This window comes from Liolophura sinensis, chromosome 6 (genome assembly GCF_032854445.1).
Source record: "Liolophura sinensis isolate JHLJ2023 chromosome 6, CUHK_Ljap_v2, whole genome shotgun sequence".
NCBI lineage: Eukaryota > Metazoa > Mollusca > Polyplacophora > Chitonida > Chitonidae > Liolophura > Liolophura sinensis.
In genome coordinates this window covers 7,371,843-7,395,642 of record NC_088300.1, presented here as the reverse complement: position 1 = coordinate 7,395,642, position 23,800 = coordinate 7,371,843, and the positions used below count along the sequence as shown (strand labels likewise).

The window sequence follows — 23,800 nt, the reverse complement described above, 5'->3', positions numbered from 1 at the left end:
ATGCCGCCACCATCATGGTGAAGACCCCAGACATGACACCCTACCCGGGCACATTATACTGACACCAGTCCTGTTTTCTTGTGCTAACCACTCAATGCTGAGGCCCAAGCGAGGGAGCCTCAGGTACCAATTTGGAAGCCTTTGGTATGACCGGACTCAGGTTTGATCCCGGGTTTCTCGACTTCGAGGCGGACATTGAAGCAGTCGTCGGCCATTGTAAATACAGGCGTTTTTTCTCAATCTTTCTTTCGTAGGAATGTAGAGAGAGCAGCCATTTCCATTTAATCCAACAGAAACGCTATTTATCGATATCGCTGATTCATTTGTCGACATCGATAATTCATTTATCCATAATTCATTTATCGATATCGCTAAATTATTTATCGATAAATGAATAAGCCGTTATCAATAAATCCATAATTTATTTATTTTTTATTCATAATTTATTTATTGATATCCATGATGTATGTATCGATATCGATACCTTTCCATTAGATGTTGATTTAGCCCACCCAAAAGGATGAGACAATGCAATGTCATGCAGGTATCTGAAAATACAAGAATGAGTTCAAGTTGAGTTCATCGGAGTTAAGGTTAGAAATTTCTCAAACATTTGAAGCTGAGATGAATGGTCTCGGAAAAGTGGACAAACAGGTCACGAAGACATAGAAAGACTAAACACGTACAGTTTTTCATCAGCTTTATTTATTCAGCCTCATGAAATGCATGATGTTATATGTTTCTCATTTATTGAGATTCATGACTACTTTCTACAGTATATGTTACTGTGGTTATAATATACACTGACTTCATCATAAACAGTAATAGGATCACAGCAAAATTTCTTATGACAAGACACGGTGAATAAAGATTTTAGATGGACAAACATATAGGACGTATTGGTATGCAAATTGCTTTGAGGTCATCACGATCAGAAATAACTTCAGAACAAAATTCGTGATGACAAGACATGGCCCAGAGCAAATTCTTGGTGCGGAAAAACATCGGCTATATACACCTCTGAGGCCGAGCCGAGCGGTACAGCGTTAAAACTAAAGAATTAAAGATTAAAGAAATTAGCGTAGTTCGAGATTTTCTTGAGATTTTGGCCTTTTAAATGTGCATTCGGTGTTCCTATAAAATCGATTGCTGTTGTATAGATGTCAAGATGTACATAATTTAGAAATCTTTTCTCACCATCTCAGGTCTTTCTACGGGACTACTCAAACAGTCAAATATTATCCAGTCGTAATCTAAAAGAGTGATAAAATTACCCTTTGAAACAGACAAATTGCAGTGTAACTTTACAATGAAAAGTGCTGACAATTTTGTGACCAGTGCTTTTCACTGTAGATTTACAAGATGTGCTGTTTAATAGCTACATCCAGAATAGTAGTATATTTCTACATATACCATTGTAAATAATCAGTTAACTCCATTGCAAATTAACAAAATCTACATTTCTAGGAAGAAAACCAGTGTACATTTACAGCAAAGTGCACTGTAAATGATCAAACTGCTACAGTTTTACAGACAGTGCTGTAAATACACATTGACTAGAGTTAAATTACACCACATAGGTGCAGAATTAAAATATTTACAACAGGATTTACTGTAACAATATACAGTGCTCCATGCTGCTAAAGCTGGATGACTGTTCACACTCAGCGATTTGAAGGAATGATACAGGATAGACACACACCTGTGTACACAACCGTTGACAGCTAAGAACGGTAACCATGATCGAGTTTGACCAGCAAAGTATTGCCCCTTGGACCATAGCTTGTTCACCTACAAATCTCCGCAAGTTAAAGCCCTTAAAGGAGAAGAAAACTTAAATGTCAAACAAATACCATTGAAAAGGGTATGCATTTCCTCGCAGGTGCATGCCATTAAGAAATTCTAATATGTACCTCAAGTTGATATATTATAAATAAAGTCAGCGCCAAAATCCGCTGTGGGCGACTCCATTTTGCCTAAGAACTAGTCCTGAAGTCTTCTGTGTTAGGGGGAGAATTGCCTTCGGAAACCGCCGAAGTGTAGTTCGTACAGTTCCGGTAGGAATCTTCTTCCCAGAAGGTAACGAACAGTACAGTTCGTTTTCCGCTTGACGATCGGGAAACCGGAATGTTGGACGTAGGTTCCGAGTTTACACGAACAAGCCGGCAGTTTTAACGACTCTCACTGACTGAGAGGCAACACACCCCCAGTATAAATTACAGGGTGTTAAAGATGGAGGGCGCGATAGACCCAGCGATTTATGCCAGCTTTGCCGTTTTCAGTCTTTACGTATATGGCGAGGAAAAATCGCAAAATTATGCAGCAGACACCACCAGATAGAAAAAATGTGGTCTTTTCAGCCTATAGTGTCAATTTATTAAATTTTCTTCTCCCTTAAACATTGTAGGTTATTGTATGGCAAGCCGGTTTACTTTATAATCCCCATTTTTTGATATGCTAAAATAATTTAAGATATCTTTATTTCAATTAATGACACCATAAAATGAACTAATGATGTCCTGAATTGGATTTACTAGATCCTAGATTTATTTAATCTGACACAGAGGGAACTCGTGTTTGCCGCCATTTCAGTCGTCCTGGTGTAATGGAGGAAATGCGCATGTCCATGAAACGTAATAATAAGTTCCTGCGACCTTTCACGATAATCTTTATGCTTCCAGACTTGAGGGTCAACTTTTCTAGATTTTTCTGTATTTCCCAATTTTTTTTTTCTTATACCTCAAAACTGTTCTTGCCATGTTGCCAAACAACTTATAAGGTATGAAAATAACATACAGTTGAACCACGTACCCAGCAATGCTTTTTACTAGGAATAATAGGACATCTGTGTTCTCCCGTCAACTGTATTTAATGAAATCCTAAAATAAATTCGTGATGCCATGAATTGAAATTGTGATATGATGAAATGAATTCCTGAAATCTGGAAATAATTTGAAGATATCAAAAACATACAGTATTAGTAATATTTTAATTCTGTTCTTGATATCTTCAACACTTTCTTTTTGGGTATCTACAAAGTACTTCATGATATCTTAAAAACATATTAACACGTCAGTAAGTGAATTGATGATATCGGAAATGATTTATTTACATCAGGAATAAATTTATGCCATCTTACATTTTAAGATATCACGGGAATGGGAATAAAAGGCAAACAGCTTGCTTTACTAGTGCACTTTGGTAGAAAACATTTAATTTCCTTAATGAAACCCTTTCCATATATTTTTGAGATTCAAGGAACTTGCTAAAATAAATGTCCAGTCCGGAAATGAACGTTATTTGCATGACGATTTTCGTTAAAGGGCATTTGATGAAAATTGTGAAGATTTAACTGGAAGACAAAAATGTCTGATAGGTGTTGTAATTCCTGGCAATTTATTTGGACTACGCCACTCTTTACAAGTTATACCATGTCCTTCCCTGTGATGCGTTGGACAGCCTTTAGTTAGAAGATACAGTGTGCAAAAGTTGGGCCACTGGAGTAGTGTCCCTTAGACTGGGTAACCTGAAATAGTGCACAAGTGCGTGGCCGCATGTTATTGAGTTAAAATGCGACATCTTCGTTTACGTGTGGTATCAGACGAATGACGAGGAATAAGAAGTGAGTTTGGTCAATTTCTTAAGAGTACCAAATAATTTTTATGTTTTAAACTTAATAATGCCTTTATCAACAGTGCTTCAACAAGACCGACACCGGCATTGGATGCAGCCCTGTTAGAAGCGCTCTTTGTGGAATTTCTGTGGTGAGGCCATTTGCCACATAGACAATCAGCGCTACACCTTCTATCAATGTAATTTGATAAGAAACATATCTAACTTATAATACACACTCGTCCGACCTCAAGTCGAAAGTACAACATTAAAACACGGTTCACTTCGGATGACATGATAAGCATCCTTTATTCCTGGTAACATTTCGCCTGTTACCTCATAAAGAACGGTGAACCTTTAAACAGACACGTCATTTAAAAACGTGCCTGAGCTGAGGATTTGAGATTATAGACAATTGCTCAGAGTAGTAGAGTACACGAGCTAACTGGCGAGTCAAATCGCCAACGGAAAAGCAAAGTTGAGTTAATATGTTTTAAGCAGTAATGTATGTCGTATGACTGATGTAGAAATGTGTAGTTATCAGCAAACCACAACCGTGAACAGACGATTAAACAGTCAGACAGTGATAATAGGGATACATCTAAATATGTTTGCCACGCACACTCACAATACACTCCAGCTGTATCGCTTATCCATGCCCCTGGAGTGTCACACTGAATTTCATACTGTTTCCTGGTGAAAAGACTACACGACATTATCCTTTGACCATTCAGATCTTGGCTTCAAAGAATAGACAACACACAATAAATCCTTATTTATCTGACCAAGTAGCGGAAACATACATAAACAGCCACAAATTATTTATCTATTTATTTGATTGGTGTTTTACAACGTACTCTCACTTATATGACTGTGGCCAGCTTTATGGTGGGAGGAAACCGAGCAGAGCCCGAGGGAAACCCAAAACCATCCGCAGGTTACTGTCAGACTTTCCTACCTAAAACTAGAGTTCTATAAATCAACTCTTAATACGGAACTCTTTCGAGATCGGAGAAACCGGAAAAAAAGTCGCGAAAAAAATGCTGTGAATATATACAATCCATAACGGGCAAGCGGAATCAGACACAATTATGAAGCAGGCACAATTATGAAGCAGGCATAGTTATAAAGTAAGCACATTCATGAAGCAGAGTGTCAGAGACCCTGGATACTCCGTCCATATTTACTTACAACACAACTATACTCATCGTAAAATTTAAGAAACTTGGCTATGTTCACGCCATATGCTGAACCCTTCGGTGTATTACTATATCCACGTAAGGATAGTTTATAATGTAAAAACTGAAAACCCTTCTTGTCATAAAGTCGGCGTGACAAGAAACCGTTGTGGTGTACAAGTCCAGGTATGTATCATCTGAAGCGGATATATAGTTTCATTTAAAGTCATCGAAGGTGAATATATGTCCTTCACAGGTTTTCACATCACCATTCATTATCATGTCTAAGAGCTGGTAGAAGACATCTTACAGCCAAAGCTGAAATTGAACATGCCACCTGTTTTGTCAGGCGTTTAGCAGGAGAAAAATTTGAACATGTCATCTGATTTGTCAGGCGTATAGCGCGGGGGTGAATTTAAACATGTTACCTGATTTGTCGGGCGCTCAGCGGGAGATGAATTTGAACGTGTTACCTGAATTGTCAGGCGTACAGCGAGAGACAAATTTGAACATGTCACTTGATTTGTCATAGGCTTAGCCAGAGCTGAATTTGAACATGCCATCTGATTTTTAAACATTTTACCTGATTTGTCGGGCGCTCAGCGGGAGATGAATTTGAACGTGTTACCTGAATTGTCAGGCGTTCAGCGGGAGATGAATTTAAACAATTTACCTTATTTGTCAGACGTTCACTGAAAGATAAATTTGAACACGTTACCTGACTTCTCAGACGTTAAGCGAGAGATAAAGCTGATCACGTCACATCACGTCAGGCGTTTAGAGGGATATAAATTTGAACACATCACATGATTTCTCGGCACGTCGGCGGGAGACGAATTTGAACAAGTCATCTGACAAATGAGGCGCTTAGAGGGGATGAATATGGACTTTTCAAGTTTTTAGCGAAAGATGAATGTGAACTAGTGGGAGATAAAGGACCCGCTACGGTAAATCAGAGAATTGGCCCCAGAGAGGAAAGAAAGAAGGTTCAAATTTCAAAATCCCAGCACAGTTCCGTAAATTTCCAAGTGAGAAGTATAAAACTTGGTCAAATCACCAAACAAAGTTATATGGTTAACGTGTCAGCAGCTGTCACTCACAGCGTCTTGAGGTGCACAATTTCTTGAGCTGGGGCCGATTGCCCGCCTTACCATAAAGGGCCCTTTAAACACGTTGCCTGACTTGTCAGACTTTTAGAGTAAGATGAATTTGAACACGTCTCTTGATTTGTTCTTTTATGGCTTCCAACTAACTACCCCTGTCTGTTTGCTCAAAGATTTCCTTCTTTTGGCTTGTCTTAACTGTATGCGAAGTACTCCCATGTAGCCTACATAATACCGTGAACACCAGTCAGCGCTTTACACAAATGCTAGTATTATATGGGAAGGGAAATCACCTTGGTTGTCCAACCACAAATGCTAGTATTATATGGGAAGGGAAATCACCTTGGTTGTCCATCCACAAATGCTAGTATTATATGGGAAGGGAAATCACCATGGTTGTCCAATCACAAATGCTAGTATTATATGGGAAGGGAAATCACCAGGGTTGTCCAACCACAAATGCTAGTATTATATGGGAAGGGAAATCCCCTTGGTTGTCCAGGCAGAAATGTGCTCCTGAGGATGCCATCTGCATAAAAAATGTCACACATACAAAAAAAGACAGACTTTCCATAATATTAAGATTTAGACCTGAAAACGATATTCCAATAAACCCGGCCTAATTCTCAACCCGAAATCAGTTCCACATAACAAGGAACTAGGAACAATATATACAACTTTATCTGATCTAAATGGTGATTATATAAACAGTGGCAATAAAAGCTTGTTTGAGATATGTTTGGTTTTGTATATATATGAACTAAATTCGCTGAGTTCTGAATGTAATTTTAGCCTCATACACGATATTCTGGCTGTTCTTTTGCTTCCGGTATAACTGAAACCGGAATATATGACAGGTGTTCTGACTCTGCCTTCGAGCCTGTAGTGCCATTACTGGCTATTGCAACTAACACCGATGAGATACTTCAAATAATATCAGCCTAGTGTATTTCCTCAGGTTTTGCCCGGTTTCCTTCCACCATAACGGAGCCTCCATGGCCGAGGTGGTTAGCATGCCAAGGCGATGCAATGACCCAGGAGCCTCTCACCAATGCGATAGCTGTGAGTTTAAGTCCAGGTCATGCTGGCGTTCTTTCCGGCCATATGTGGGAAGGTCTGGCAGCAACCTGCGGATGGTTGTGGGTTTCCCCCCAGGCCATGTCCGGTTTCCTCCTACCATAATGTTGACCGCCGTCGCATAAGTGAAATACTCTTGAGCAGGGTTTAAAATATCAACCAAACACATAAATATAAATAAATCATATAACGTACTACAAATTAATGCGAAACGCAGACCTGTAATTCCATTCCAAATGCAGGTTTAATTGATTTATTTGTCTATCACATACGATCGGTGTTGGTCCAGTCCTAGCCTCGTAGAGGATCATCGAGATTCCCGTGTATCTTGTTATTCTTGTTATCTCTAGGGGCCTCTGTGGCTGAGTTGGTTAGCGCGCTAGCGCAGCGTAATGACACAGGGGTCTCTCACCAATGCGGTCGCTGTGAGTTCAAGTCCACTTCCTCTCTGGCGTAAGTGGGAAGGTCTGTCAGCAACCTGCGGATGGTCTTGGATTTCCCCCGGGATCTGCCCGGTTTCCACCCACCATAATGCTGGCCGCCGTCGTATAAGTGAAATATTCTTGAGTACGGCGTAAAACACCAATCAAATAAATAAGTAAATAAATCGTTATCTTCATGACAATCGGCAACTGACAGCACTCGTGCTGTGACTTTAGGTGACTGTGCATGAGGTTCATGCTTTCAGTAAAAAGACATACACACTTTCAGTAAAATTGACATACACACTGAGCCTGTTCTCCCGATGATAATGTCTGCGTGACACGTGGGCAATCTTGTTAGTTAACGCCAGTGGTTTACTCCGGGTATTTTAGGCTCCTTCAGGCTTAGTAAAAAAAAATTATCATTTTTGATAGACAAGGTATTTAAAATCATTTCCCTTATGTCAGGGCGAGTACATGGCGCCAATGTGCTGCCGTCACTGAAGTATCATGTTGAAGACACCAGACATGACACCTCACTCAATCACATTATACTGACACCGAGTCAACTAGTTATGTTTCCTTGCTTTAACCTTTCAGCGCTGAGCGCCAGGCGAGACAGCAACAAGTACCACTTTTAAAGTCTTCGGGTCAAAGCCGAGTCTCCCGACTTTGAGGCAGTTTGGCAATGGCATTATCTATTATGGGGGTTTAATTATACCTGTGGTAAAAATTAATGCGTAAATCCGAAAGTGTGGTAAAGAGATAAAACTTCAAGGGACGGTTTTTTTAATCAGTCTGTAAATAAATTAATAAGCAGAACCAGCCGGCCCTTCTACAACCATGGATGGAACCCTGGTTGTTGGTAGAGAAGGAGCTCACGTAACCTCCCGGGAATGGACAGTGAAGTATGTATCGCCTAAATTAGATGTTTATGTTAGTTTGAACTGCTCACTGATTTGCTGACAAAAGGCGAGGGTGTTCACGAAAAGGAACAGCGGATTCCGCCTGAGGGCTTACTTAATGGTCTCCATTGTCCACAACTCCAAACCACGTGCGCTCAAAAGTCCCGATTCATTAAGAAAATAAAACCGTCTTTTCTGCCTTTTTTCTGCCCTACGTCACGATATGGGGCGAGGCTTTAGTCTGTCGTCTCCACTTTCACTTCTGTAAAGACATCTTTTGTGACCGCCCTCAAAGCTATGGGTTATGTAGATGACGAGGGCTAAAGGTTCATTTCAATGTCTTCTTGTAGCAAGGCTTGGAGAGGTCGCAGGTGTAAAGCCCTTGTTCTCGAACAATCCCATGGGGATTACGAGACGTGGCGAGAACTCTACCGGAAATGACCTGAGTCTGTGCTGGAAATGGACATCCAGTTGCGCCACAACCTGGTGTCTCGTCAGAACCAGGTTGCTTTACAACGAGCTCATAACAATACAGTAAGGAAGCAGCTCTTCACTCAGTACGGCAAACAATTTGGCTTAATTTGATTTAAAACGGCTGGATCCGGTAGAGTTCAGAGTCCTTCTGCATATTAATGAGTGATTGGGAAAGTCAGTGTTCCGCTTTCTAGCCAAGAAGGTGTTCATTTTTACTATTCTGTCAATCGACTTCCGGTGGGAAGCGGACTAAGTATTTTAATTACAACATAGTGAATTCGATAGTTTAGAACTAAGTTGGAAACAGCCAACAAAACACAATGGCATGTGGGCCACTCAACAAAACCGTCAATATTTACAGATAAATTTATTTGTATAAGGAGACACAATTTCGTTGACTTTGCCGACACATTTGAATACATGCTGAACACGTGCTCAGCAAACTGATTACGCATTTGACATATGTAAAAATACACCTGTCACTGCTTAGCCAAACTGAAGTACATGTATTCCAAGATTTAAGCATTAATACGAAAACTAACCACATTTTCCCGAAGCATCTGTTCAGTTAGTACTGAAAAGTAACATTCATTTCAAAGTATCTGAGTACAGATGAACTCAGCCATTGTTTTATTTTACAGTTCGAGTAGCTATATCAGGCTCAGTTGCACTGTTTTGTTGAAGGAAACGAGTTTATTTCGCTCTGTTTGCTAACATTAGACAGCCCTAGACCGTATAAAGCGAATGTATTTTCAGAATACATTCTTTTTTATACACATTAACACATGTATCTCAACATCCACAGTTATTTAATTGATTGTTTCATATTGCGCAGATAATAAATAACAACAGAAAATAAATAAGCTGAAAATACAAATCCAAAGAGATAAGAAACAAGAGATAATAATTTAGTTCCTTATCCTGGTTCTTATCTGAGCCAACACTGCCTCCTTCCCACCCCCGCTTTGGATCCTGGCCACCCTCTCAACCCTCTTCTCACTGCCCAGCCCAGGCCCTATCGGTACCACTTGCCCCTTGACCTCATGCTTAGGTTCCGGTTGACTGGGTGATTGTAAATGCAGGTGTCCCACTAAGCGTTAGATCACCGCTTGTTATCGTCCCTTTGACCCGAGCTTTTCTGGGAGGATTTTTTTAAATTAAGTTTTTACAAGGTACAAAAAAGGTGTACCTGTGATTAGCCGAGTTACAGACCCGCCCAGTTGCCTTATTGCAACACGGCCAGTTTGACATGCCCAAGAAAGAAGCCCATTCTTCTCAGTCAGATAGGAATGCGGTGTTCCCACGCCCCCTACATCACTGAAAAACGGCACTTGTAGACACTTCAAACACCAGCACTACACCACTTTCTTCATACTACTACGTACACGCAGAATTACTCCAAAACTGATTTCTTTTATTTGAAATTTGATGATAACCGTGTACACCTTAAAACTGAAAGGATGGTTTCTTATCCAGGTGCTAAACGCACCTATTCACGAGTTAAAACACTGTAAATTCAGGATCTTAGGTTAATCATTCTCAGGAAACTCTCTGGAGGATCAAGTGATGATCATATGATGACAAATATCAGTCTTGTTTTCTATTCATGAGTTTCTCTACTATGCAGTTTGTGTGTTCTACACGCCAATGAATAGTATGCTGTACCTTGATCTCTTAGTGTGAGACGTGCATTACGTGTAGTGGATACATCCAATGACGTAATATATACCACTGCTTTTTCTGTTCGATTTTAACATAGGTAATTTATTTTTATCTTAAATAATGTATTATCTACAGAATGATAACGTAGCCAAAGGTATACATTTAAAATTACAAAATGACATCATTCATAACATCGCAGATTAGTACAACAGAATACAAGAGTAGACCTCCCATAGAGCGCCAAGACGCTCTCGATTGATTGAAGAGTTTGTTTGTTGGGTTGTCCTTAGGTTCAAAGTACTTTATTTTGCGAGGTACATTGGTCTTCCATGGACTTCCCGCGAACCCGGGTTAGTTGGGCTTACATAAAGCATACAACAACTAAATAGAATGAGTGAGTGAGTGAGCGAGTCCTTGGTGCAGGACTGATTTCCACTGCTCTTTCATCTAATGCTGCTTCACTGAGACGACTTACCGAAGGCAAGTAAGGCGCCCTGCCCGAGCCATTATACGGATACGGATGAACCAGTATTTGCACTATCCCCTTCAGAACGCCAAGTGAGGATGTTACAACTTCCTCTTTTAAAGTCTTAGGTGTGACTTGACCCAGAATTGACCCTGGATCTACCGCTCCCGAATCGGGCGCTCTACCAACTGTGCTATCGGGATTAATTACTAAATAGATTAAAATATATCTCATGTCATTACGGCACCAACAATGGTAAATGCCATTTGATAGCCATTACAATAAATACATACCACATATGTGGATCATATCCGTGCATATCTGTTACCACTTACTCACGCTTTACATTCTTTAATAATTACAGTCTATGATAACCATGTGACCCTAACACTGATATAACCAGTCAGACAGCTACCATTCTGTAGTCCACAGTAGCGAGCTTAATTGTTTTCTCAGCTTCCCGAAATACGACACGGATTTCACGTGGGTTTTTGTAATAATTTATGCCCGTTCAGGGACTCGTTTTATCTAGCTGAGCTTCCCTATCTGCCCTGTCAAGCCCACGTGACACGGAAAGCCTCACCGGCAGATCACGGACACGTTTGTGACTGGCCAATCGTCATTTCCGAAGGACATCGGCGCGCGAGGAACTTGTTCCTTGACATCCAAGGAAGAAGTAATGACCTTTCCCTTTAATCTCTTTCATTTGCAATATTATCACTTATACGACGGCGGCCAGCATTATGGTGGCGAGAAACCGTTCAGAGCTCCGGGGAAGCCCACGACCATCCACAGCTTTCTGTCAAATCTTCCCACGTACGACCGAAGAGGAAACCAGCATACTGGCCCAAATTTACAACATTACGAACCCACGTGTGATACCCTACCTACCCCTTATTTTCTTCCATGTGCAATAATAAGCAGCCGTGCGTAATACCCCACATAACTCTGAAAAGAGATTGAACGTTGAAATTGCACTACTCGAGGTAGCACTGCATGTTGAAGTCTAAATGATATTACAAACTTATTTGTCTTTCACGAAATTCTGCACGTAAGCCACGCCTCTAAAAACATTTTGTGGGGGTGGGGAAAATATGAAATATGAAAACATAGACTGAAGTGTGTAAATCGGCAGGCACATCGCAGGAGTGATATGCCGACATCTTCATGTACAGGTAAATCAAAGTCTGAAGAGGAAATTTTTGAATTTCTAACCGCATATCACGTAGGCCTTACAGCATCTAGTTTGTGACTGAAATCAATTTTTATTGTTTATTTGCTTTATTTCTGTGTCATATATAGAAGTTCAGACAATTGATGTGTTGATACGACGGCGGTCAGCATTATTGTGGCCGCCGTCGAATAAGTGAAATATTCTTGAGCACAGTGTAAAACAACCATCAAATGATTAAATAAATAAATAAATGCTGTATGTGTTGCCGCCCACGTACCGGTCGCAGAGGAAGCCAGCATGAGCTGGACTTGGACTCAATTTGTAGTCAGTTAAAATACGTATCAAAAACATAGAGTACAAATTTCCTTAAATCTTTATTATATAGACCAAAGACAATCAAATGCAAGAACAAATCAATTCTGGCTGAGTAATCAACACTGATATTCAGCATATCTTTCAGCAGCGGAGAGGTGAATTGAGAGAAACCAACATATCCAAGTTTGGTATAGTGGTAGAGTTAGTAACAGTATTTGCTCTTGTATCTTCATGGCCCTCTCCTAATCTTGTCCGGAAGCACCCCTTACTCTCCTGTGTCGTTTTATCGATGATAGTACTCCTAAACTAAAAAGCGCTCCTAAACTATAGCCCGTTTTTTTTCCTACCTGAGCGGACAATAACTCACGTTCCTGTATCAACTTTCACTTTTCTGTGTACAAGACTTAGATCACCCCTGATATTTGCATGCCCCTGCTGTATAACACAGTCTAGCTCGTCACTAAGTGGGGATGATACATATGACTCGTAGATAATTATTCTGTCTGCGCAAATCTTATACTTCAGGTTATTCTTTACATGGTTTTGGTGATTTTACGGAGATATTTTTGGAAATGAAGAGTCATGTGTGAATGTCCTTCAAACCGCTTGTACTTCTCTGGGAAGAGTGACCCCTAACACTTAAACACTTCTTAACCCCTCGGGTAACATGGACAGGCACTGTAGCACTCTGTATGCATGTATAAACCAAATACCATGCATTCTAATGCTGTCGCCACACAAATGTCACAATTATAACTGTATTTAATTACATACATCTACCTCAGAGTACCTAACTTTAGGCTTTAACAATGGTCTCGTGGAACGATGACCAAAGTCCACATATCCCAATATACATGGTAACTAGAAGGATCTCTACTTCATTCTTCCACAGAATGCATCCACTTTGAGTGGGATAGGCCAGCGACTTATTTTTATTTCACTTCCTATCGAGTCATCATGATGCCCTCAGAGTACTGAATGAACGACTTTTACTTCAGGGTACGCGTTAAATTAATGTGCCGTTTCTCCGCTGGTGGAGTCTAATTGATCAGCATTAATGCGTAAGCTATAAAGCAACGACACCGTAATGTTTGCTTGTGAACATTACACTAATAGCAAACTATCTCATTGTACATTATGTCCACAGCGCACGTACATTTACCCATTAGCTATGGCTGCGGGCAACACTCAGTGGTTTACAGCGAACTGGGAGCCCATGCTAATCCCTTCTGACAAACCTATATATTGACAGAGTTAGGAAAAGTCTATAAAAGACAGATAGGTCTAATGAGTCGATTGTGTTTTGCTGGTGGTGTCCGATGTAAGACTCTCCGTCCAACAGGCTCTTGATTAAAGTCTGTTGACAGATTGCAGGACTTAAACAAAGGCGAACCTCGCCATTATAAGCTGTCTCTTCAAACAACTCTATTTGTCAATATGGCCGCCAGTTTCTGACCGCGCGCCTCCATGACAACGCGCAATGGCGATGTTATAATCTCCGCTAAGTCGCGCAGATTCTTGCGGGATCTCGTTTTGTTGACATATTTATCTCTATATTCAAAGTTAAATGAAGGATGAAGTTTCGGCTACACAAAACATGTTGGGCGATTTGGGGGACAAATATCCACTGAGAAATGATGGCGACCACGTATGGGGAGAATTGGGCAGTATGCTTAGCCGTTTGCAACGAAGAGAATCCGAGTTACCCAGGTGATCGCGCACAGCCATTGGAACGCCGACGGATTAAAACGGACGATCTATCACTCGGGTCAACAAAATATACCACAACTATGTCACTGACCAGTTCCGCACGATAAGAATAGGCCCCGAAACATCACATCTACACGTTAAGTTTAATACTGTCTGGGCTCGGAAGATGCAAACCTTGCCCTCCCCCGCCCACTTGGAACAGAGTGTATGTGGACTCAACAAACCGTAATCACCTACAAACATACACACGTAACTTGTTTGGATAACAAAACAGATAATCACTGGGCAAAAAGGCGAGCTCATGAAACACCAGCTCGGCGGCTGCTTTCATCTCATTCAAAGCTAGTTTTCTTACATCAACGCATAAAGAGAAAACATTTTAGCAGACAGGGCAAACCAGATGATCAAGTAAATGATCAAGTGTTGGTATTAAGAATTACTAATCAATAACAATCGATGAGATTTGATTACGCGCTGATTCAGTTACTTCATCAGTGTTGAAACTTTCCTGAAGTTTACCGTATCCACATGTTATGATAACCTATATAAACTCCTATTGCAGACTGTGAAGACCAAGAGCTGCAGGGCGCAAATGTTGCTGTTCTAGATGTTGATAAGGTTACTAGGCCAGTCGAATGAAAATCTGATAATTTAATATCAACCCAAGCATCGGCTCATTTTCCTGCAAACTTCCTGATTTCTTGGAGATTATTTCCTCGAGCCCAGTGTTACATACAGTACTAATGACAAATTGGGTAGGAGTTATCCCCTGTGGTAAAGGAAGGTCCATTGCTCTGAGGAGAAAGTGGAGAGGGCAGCAGAACCAGGGAGAGGGGAGGGGATTTAACCCCCTGTTTAATTGCCAGGGTGGTAAAACACAATGTTTCTTGTAGAAAGGAAATCACACAAATAAGAAAAGGGAGCAGTCTATGTGTAACAGGCCCCTCCACCTGTTTAGCGTGGACGTTAAGAAAAACAAACAAATACTTATTCACAGCGAGAAAACCGGTACAAACAGTATTGTTGAGCTGACAGATTGTTCACGTAACCTTCAAACAATGGCCCCGGGGTGCAAACCTCCATTCCCCGTACTGTGGTGTGAGAAGGCCTCTCTTTACTTTCCATTTACCCTAAACATTATACCACCTCTGGGATAAGTTAGACCGCGGGGTGTTTCTTTTCTGCGAGATTGGGCGATAGGGCAGTGCAATGGAGGTGTTAAAACATCAATGTTCTGATCACTATATCGTGTCATACAGGATTATCAATCAAGCGCCTTCATTTCATTTTCTCTTTTTTACCTGAGCTCTATCACCTTCGCACTTTTGTTTAAAACTCTCACCTCTCTAATGTGTTGATAGATTCCTTAATAGACTCAATGATAACTCGTTCTGTTTGTTATCGTCTTGTGGGTTGGTCGCGACTAGAGCTGTGTAAATTTGCATGTCACTTCTCAAAAGCCCCATTAACCATTTTACACCACAGGCTCGTTCTTGTTATTATCTAATTACAGCGCATACAAGAGCTTATTTTTACAGGTATGAAAATTATACAAAGAAAACGTTTGCAAAAATATAAATGTTGTGATACAACCAGTTAGCAGACTTAGGCAGGAATTATCTGGCGTTAAACATGATTTCAGGGTAGTTAAAGATTATAGCCACAATTTTCTTTACGGTTCCCAGAATAACGTGAAAAAGCCACAGATATACTTCTCTTGTGGACTTGTGGACAGTTTCGTTGTATTTGTATCTATCGTTACAGCTAAATTATTGTTTGTTTTATTTACGTTTTTAAAGTCAGTTAATAAATATGTATGGCATCATTATGGAATGATTTAAAGTATAGTTTACACAATAATTTATAAGGCAGAGACTTGCTGTTAAAAATGAACAGGTAACGTTTTGTAACATACCTTATATTATCATACTCATATGGAGAACACTTGGGAATTGTGTATAGTCCATACATTGATGGAAACAGGAAGAAATTTCTGATGACATGGATAGTTCTGTCACTGCATGCTGTGACTGAGACGAATTGAAAGCGGTTGAACTGCAAAGCTTCTTGTGTTATAGATATGCCAAAGTACACGTATGCAAGAAAATATATTCAGATCTAGCAAATATATTATGTGAAATGTATGCACAGAGCACTGGTTAATCTTTATTGTCAGTCACTTATTTAACCAGTCAGTCGTTCTATCAGTCATGATTATAGACAGACATTTTAAATACACAAATGATATCTTTTAAGGAATGTAACAAGCAGATTAGAAAGGTAGGGATTATTTTTTTCAGAATCTTTAAACGCAAATACAATGATGAGATTACACTGTGTGTAGTCGGGTTGGGTACATCCAAGTCGTCATAACATCTATATAGGGTTGTCTCAGAACAAACAGACAGGAGGTTGCACTTGAGAGCCGAATGGCGGAGGTCTAACGAGGAAGTCATAGATGTACTGTTATGCACACAGCCATATTGAAGTGACGCTGCAAAAGGTAAGGCCACTGAACAGTTTTCAACGGGGCTTTTCAAAACTCCACACAAAGCTGCTGAAAAGAACTACATAGATGAAAATCTTTCTTCTGCTCAGTGAGGAGTGTTAGTGAAATGTTCCGATTTCTATAGTACAATTCAAATTCTCATCATGCACGCCGCAAAAGGCCTGTCACATTTATTTGAATAATATAAACGTCTTCGCACGTAAGCTTTCCAACAGACATCTTAATCTATTTCCATCCTGTTCGGGAATATAGGCCATGTATGTCCTGCTGCGTAGGCCGCGCTGATCTACTGTCTTGTCAGGTATATTAAACTCTCCTGGCCTCAACACCAAACCTTCGTCGTGGGCAATACTCTTATTTCCCTTAGACCAGGCTTCTCCAGCTAACCGCTTAGCGATTGACTGGCACACAGTGTAATGCAGCTTGTAGTCTTTTCCAAACGACACGGTTATATCTGATGTCAACATCGTGTACAAATGTTCCTTTAATGGTTTCAAATAAATCTGTAGAAAATGCATGTATATCTACACATATATAAAGGAGTTCAGATTGTCACCGTTGTATATCTTATATGTTTTTTTTTGTTTTTTTTCATGCTTTCTATTTTGAGGGGGGGGGGGCAATATTTATTTGAAGTTGCTTGGCTATTGGATCTGTCATCATTGTAACTCGACTACTCGGCCTGCAACGGTAGTGAATGCTTGTGATTGACAGACGGGCAATGAATAGCTCTCCCGACAGAAGGTTCAAACAGTGCTCTGGGATAAAAGGGGCGGAACCTAACGCCAGCCGTCTTTTCATTGGTCACGTCGGCTCTTCACATCAAGATGTGGGCGTTTCTCTAGGCAAGGTATATTTGCCAAAGGTCGCCCTCGTTTAGCTATATTTTTACCTCTGCCTCTCTCAAGTGCTTACAATTTGCCTCCACGATTTCTCGTGTTTTGAAAACTGATCAGTGAAGTTGGACTATCCTGCTTCTATATGGTTCTCGGGCTGCAAGAGGGGATGACGATGCTGTCAACGAAGTCTCCGTATGATTCCGTGAGTACTAGCGGCTACTCCATGACGAGTATGACCAATATGAACAGTTTGAACAGTATGGGCTCGGTGGGTACGATGCCGGGCTCAATGTCTATGGGCAACATGAGCTCCTACTCCCCCCAGCCCATGCACGGAGGGATGGGCATGACGTCCATGGGCGCTGCCGGCATGTCAGGCATGGGAATGGGCAGCATGGCCATGCCATCCACCATGGGAGGTATGAACACTATGAACACTATGGGTGGCATGAACGGGATGGCCGCCATGGGCAGTATGCCACCTATGAACGGCATGAACGGCGCGATGTCCCCGATGAGGAACGCCCTGGACCTGAACAGAGCACAAGCCATCAATCGCGCCCGGGAGAAGACTTACCGCAGGAGTTATACCCACGCTAAACCTCCATACTCCTACATCTCCCTGATCACCATGGCCATTCAACAGTCCCCCAACAAAATGTGTACGCTCAGTGAAATATATCAATTCATTATGGATCTCTTTCCGTTTTATCGGCAGAATCAACAGAGATGGCAGAACTCAATTCGCCATAGTTTGTCGTTTAATGACTGTTTCGTCAAAGTTCCACGAACACCAGACCGACCCGGAAAAGGCAGCTACTGGACACTACACCCGGACTCCGGAAACATGTTTGAAAATGGCTGCTACCTGAGGAGACAAAAACGCTTCAAATGTCCCAAGAAAGAGGTGATCAGACAGGCCGCACGAGCCTCTCATGTGACAGGCCAGACACCTCCTCATAATGGTGGCTCACCTACCCCAACAACAACAACAGACTGTATCTCAGAACCAAACACACCTCCTCATTCGCTGTCAGGGGATATGGCCCCAGCCCCTAAGATAGAGCATAGTCTGTCCTCCACCCCACCCGCACCCACCCTCTCAGCTCCTCAGCATCAGCAGCAACAACAACAGCAGTCAGTGAACGAAATGAGCCTATCTCGACACCCTCTTCAGCACCCAGAGATGCCTCCAGGAATGCTCGCGCCCGTCCACCAGTTAAACGGTCCACATTTTAATCACCCGTTTTCAATCACAAGTCTTATGTCTTCGGCGGAAAACAAACTGGACATGAAAATGTATGACATGCAAGGCTATGGCTATAGTCAAATGTCACCCTTAAATCTACCAAAAGACTCTTCACCACCCATGACGAATGACGGGAGTTATTACAAAACGTATACACCTCATTCAACGGCCAGTTTGTGAGTGGTTGTTGTGGATATACTTACTTATCTATCTATCTATATGAATATAAATATAAATAGACAAAGGCAATCCATTGATATTTTACTATTAGAGCTGAATCTTCTCCGTTCCTTCTCCACCAGCTTGATGAATTTTTGGAGAACATCTCAGTTGCCTGTTTTGTGTTCTCGTTCCAAGTTCTTCGGACGGATACCTTTGAGTGACAATGTCTCTTGTGCTTGCCTCGAAGGCCATTCTGGCTGGAGTTGTGAACAAAATGTTGTGTCCCCTGTGAATTTAAGAGATCTGAGGATAGTCCGAGATATGTATTTGTATGTGGTCTGCTAATCCATAACTGCCATGCAATCTCCTTTGGGTTCATGACTTAGGGAGATATTTTTGTCACACTTCCACTGTTGTCTCATTTCTGCTATGAGTAGGTGGTCCCTTCATTGTGTAGCCTTAGTTCATCAAAGTGCCACTTGTTACCTGTTGTTTTTTATGATTTCACCAGAAAAATGGCGCAGTATCAATCTTCGCCTTGTGTTTTCTTGTTTTTCTTTTTGACGAAGAAAGTTACAGAAAAAGTCTCATCATTTAGGAAATTGTTTCAAAAACTTACATTGTTATTTTCTTTGTTGACGCCATTTATGCTCCAAACATTCCTGGCAGTTTCTGAAAGGCTGTTCTAAAGGAAAAGATTTGTGCTTATATATAGAAAACTGTAGAAATGTATATTTGCTGTAATTTATCATGATTTTATTTCTATTTTAGTTGACAGAGTTGAAGATTTTTTTCTTGACAAAATGATTTTTTATGTCGGAGAAAATTAGCATAGTTATTTTTTGTTGTAAAAGTGGGTAGATCTAGAGAGATTATGCCAGGTAAAAATTGTAGTCATGTCTCATCTAGAGAAGAAAGTCGGCCATTGTTTTCACCAAAGATATTTAATACTGACTTTACAAATAGGTGCCGTCGTCTCAAACTAAGACAAATACAGGGTGTTGTACAGAATAATATTTTACCGTTATTTGAGATTTTTACTGCATTTTACTCAAAATAAATGTTTAAGAGTGACGAAGTCGATCCTTTATATATTCTGTCTCAGAGCGGACAATCCAAGTCAAATTTCTCAATCACTATGGTCTTGCTAGACGAGACTCACAGCCTGCAGTTATAATATAGGCGGATCTCGGTGGAATGCTCTACGTCCACGCACCAATCTCACAAACACTGTGTCCAACCAACATTTTTTTTTTACTCTTCTCTTAGAAAAATTAAACCACTTAAATGTCTTTATCAAGCTAAATTATTGGTCTTCGAGTTTTGTTTCCTTGTCAGATTTTGAATTGGCTGTGAATAGTTTCACGGAAATTTAGTAATTAGAGAATTGTGCCCGACCCCAGTTGAGGGACTGGTTGACATACGACCGTTGCCAGGTACAGCAACATTTCACAGTGGTCTTTACCACGATAAGGTCTGCTGGTATCAGTATCTGTATATGACTCAGGACTGGCGTCAGACCTTACATCTGTGGGTAGGGCGTATACACTCTACCATAGTCTATATGAAATTCTAATAGCTAACAGTATGTGTGTATATGTATACATGTATACCTCAGCGTGTATACGTGCGAGGGGATCGTCCATAAAACCCACCTAGTTCTAAACCTTTATATCTGCTCGCCACTCGACCCAATTTTACTCGCCTTTATGGCATTTGTAAAACTAAAGGGCGATCGACAAAAAATATACCCCGGTGCTAACTCGTCTTTTGTGAAAACATAGTGTGTTTGATGGTATTATGGCTGCTGTCTCTACAGGATAGATCATCGGTCCAAAGCTCACACAACAGATTGTGGAAAGCCGCAAGATCTGCTCAGCCAAGCGAACACTTATTCTTTTCTTGAAAAATACTCCCGAAATGGTATTCTTGTCCTACACAAATCTGACAAAAGCGCAGTAAAAATAGTACACAAGTTACATAATCCCACAAGAATATATTCAATTTTATTCGTGAACCTCGGCACCGGAATGTATTGACTGTGTTATTGGAGATTTATAAATATATATATCGAACTTTTACGGAAGATGTTCATATCGTTATAACCTCTTAACGCTTACATTAATTGTGTACCGCTTTTATAATTCCGTCTTTTTCAGTCATTTGACAATCAGTTCACGTAAGTAACATTTTATATCTTTGTCTTTAGTACGAACTAATAAATTTCACAGTCAGTATAACGGATCTGCCTTTTTATATTTCTCTTGCAAACGCATATTTATAAATATGTGTGTATATATATACACACAAAGATATAAGTCTTACATGAATATGAATTTTCAGTTTTGGAATTTGATAAATTTATATATTTAAATAATACTACAATTTTAAGAAAATTATTCTGCTTTATTTGCCACATGACTAATACAGCGCCTTCCCAAAAATATCGTATTTCAAAATTGATATGTAACTGCACAAAGTCTTCAAAAACAATACCCCCTGAAAACTTCTTGTAACACTAGGATATAAATTCCTAAAGTTTCTAAATCTTTCCCGAGACTAGAACAATTTTTTTTTGTTTCATCAATAAGTTTCATCGGAAATATAAAAAAAACTCTGAGGTATCCATCGTCTTAGATGGCCTGCAATTACTGTATTGGCCCATCGTTCTTAACCGCAATAACTGTATATCTGTCTACCAAGACAAACGGAATATTTTATGCTGACCACAAGTCCGATTTGTCAGTCTAGTCGCCACCAATAATGTCTAATTCGGTTCATAGTATAAATTTCCTTCACATTAGCCGTCTAAAAAGGCTTAATAATAAAGCAGCAAACCACAGTAGCTGACATCAAGCCAGTGGCCGGTAAACTCAGCACGTTTGTCTGTCAACCACACGTATATGTCGGAGCGATAAAAAATCGCACACAGCACGAAAATACCCCCAGCGTTTAAAAATGACTTTGGCAAAGTCGAATGACCATTGTTGCCCTTTTTAAAATTACATTTTTCAAAAATATCTTATTTTACCTGGCGTCTGTGTGACTGTGTTGAGTTGCCGATGACATGAGCACGTTAAGGAGAAAGTTTACAGTTTTGTACATCGCAGACAGTCTGCATCATTACAGTTACATCAGAATTTATTTTCATGTTAAAAAACTGTGAAAAAAAGATTTATTTGAATAACGCAGGTAAGAACTAATATTTAAATTGAAAATATTTACTTTGAATTTTTGATCGTGATTCTAGTCTCTGCATATTACGATAAGTTATGAAGAGATGATGGTTATTTACGTGATAAGTTATTTAAGTCTCAATTTCCGTGATTCACCTGTCAGATTCTTAAGTCTTTGACATGTATAGCTGGTATAGGAATAGTTCTTGGTTAATTATTTCATGTCGGTAGGTTATCTTCAACCAATGCGTCTATCTGGTGACAACAAAGGCTGGGAAAATATCAAATTTGTTACTTCAGAATTGGAGCCAAATTATGATGACAATAACACAAGCGTATATATTGTTCTCTTAAATGTATCTCTACCTTTAACATATGTTTTAATTAAGTATTGCTTTAATAAATTTAAACACAAGGATAGATCATGTATATGCATATTTAATAGTTAATACTAAAATTCAGCCTATATAATTTATAGAAAACTTTGTCAAGGAATACAGGTATATGTCAGCTTACGATGATGTATGCCACTTGACACGACAGATTGCCATTATGCCAAGTTATTCTTCAAATGTTACCTCGCTATTAACAGCTTTAACAGAATTTATTTACTGATTTTACCTAAGAAATCTGATGAACTAATAATCGCACTCAGCAAGGTGCAGATGAACATATATACACAAATAAATTTAGATATTAAGGGTTTCGGCAACCCCATGGTGTTATTGTTACAAAAGTCTGAAAATTGTACACTCCCTCGTGCATAAACCGCTAGCTTTAACAGAAACATGTTCGGAAAATGGTAAAAGCAGGAATCACATTTCTGTGAATGGGTCATGATTAAGTAAAAGTGTTGATCAATTTATGGTGAAGATGGCTTGGTTAACTTTAGCTTAAACGTGAACTTTCCATTTGTGATTTATCTCCATCAACCAAAAACATTAAGGATTTTCTTTCTGAAATAAATATTAATTATAAAAAACGTATAGGTTTATGAGACTAAATTCAGTGATTCACTTAAAACTCAGACATTAAATTATATTTTTTGTAAGTTACAATTTGCAGAAATGCAGGTATTCAATGTAAATCTGATATTGTGTTCCACATAAATGAGACAAGAACGTGTCAGCCAGTTACAGTGGCACACACTGCATAGCTAAGCAATAGTACACCACTTGGTAATACCAATTACTCATTATTTCTTTCTTACATAAAAGACGAAATTTAAAAGATAATTTAAATTTAAACTGGTTGGATGGGGTTGTCTTGTTTTAATGCCACCGAAATTGAATCGCATCTGTGTAAGGTGTATAAGAAATGTGTCAAAGCTGACATAAATGCTAAAATCACAAGAGACGCTTGTGGCTGTGTTACCAGCGGACTAACACACAACCAAAGGTTAATTGGTAAATTTCAGAGTTTCTTCTAAAAACCCAGCGAAACATCCTAAGGCAGGGGGCTCGGAGCGCACCTGAGACAGTGCCCAGGTAAAACTGAGAAGACAGGTACGGGGGTATAGGCCGAGACTGAAGGCTAGTCGATCGCCAGGTGGACAGATTTTGCCGGCTTACATTCACTCACGTCCATTCCACGATTTAGCCCCGGACCAGTTTTTTAACCTTTCCCTCAATTTCTCGGTTAACCCTGTTGAAATGTGCGGACAAGGAATAGCTAGCTATATGTGTAGTACATTCACACAGCCCGCTCGTTCTCTGTGTATGTTGCCCAGGCCTGTATACTTCAACACCGTGGCTTCTACACAGTTTG

General features: G+C 40.0%; 1 protein-coding gene across 1 annotated transcript; it reads left to right on the top strand.

Annotated features, from left to right (window-relative positions):
- The first annotated feature begins 17,519 nt into the window (after positions 1-17,519).
- On the top strand, positions 17,520-20,308 carry LOC135468113 (silk gland factor 1-like). Its single transcript, XM_064746183.1, has one exon. It carries the CDS (start codon positions 17,589-17,591, stop codon positions 18,873-18,875), a length of 1,287 nt encoding a protein of 428 aa, XP_064602253.1. The 5' UTR covers positions 17,520-17,588; the 3' UTR covers positions 18,876-20,308.
- Positions 20,309-23,800: the final 3,492 nt, after the last annotated feature.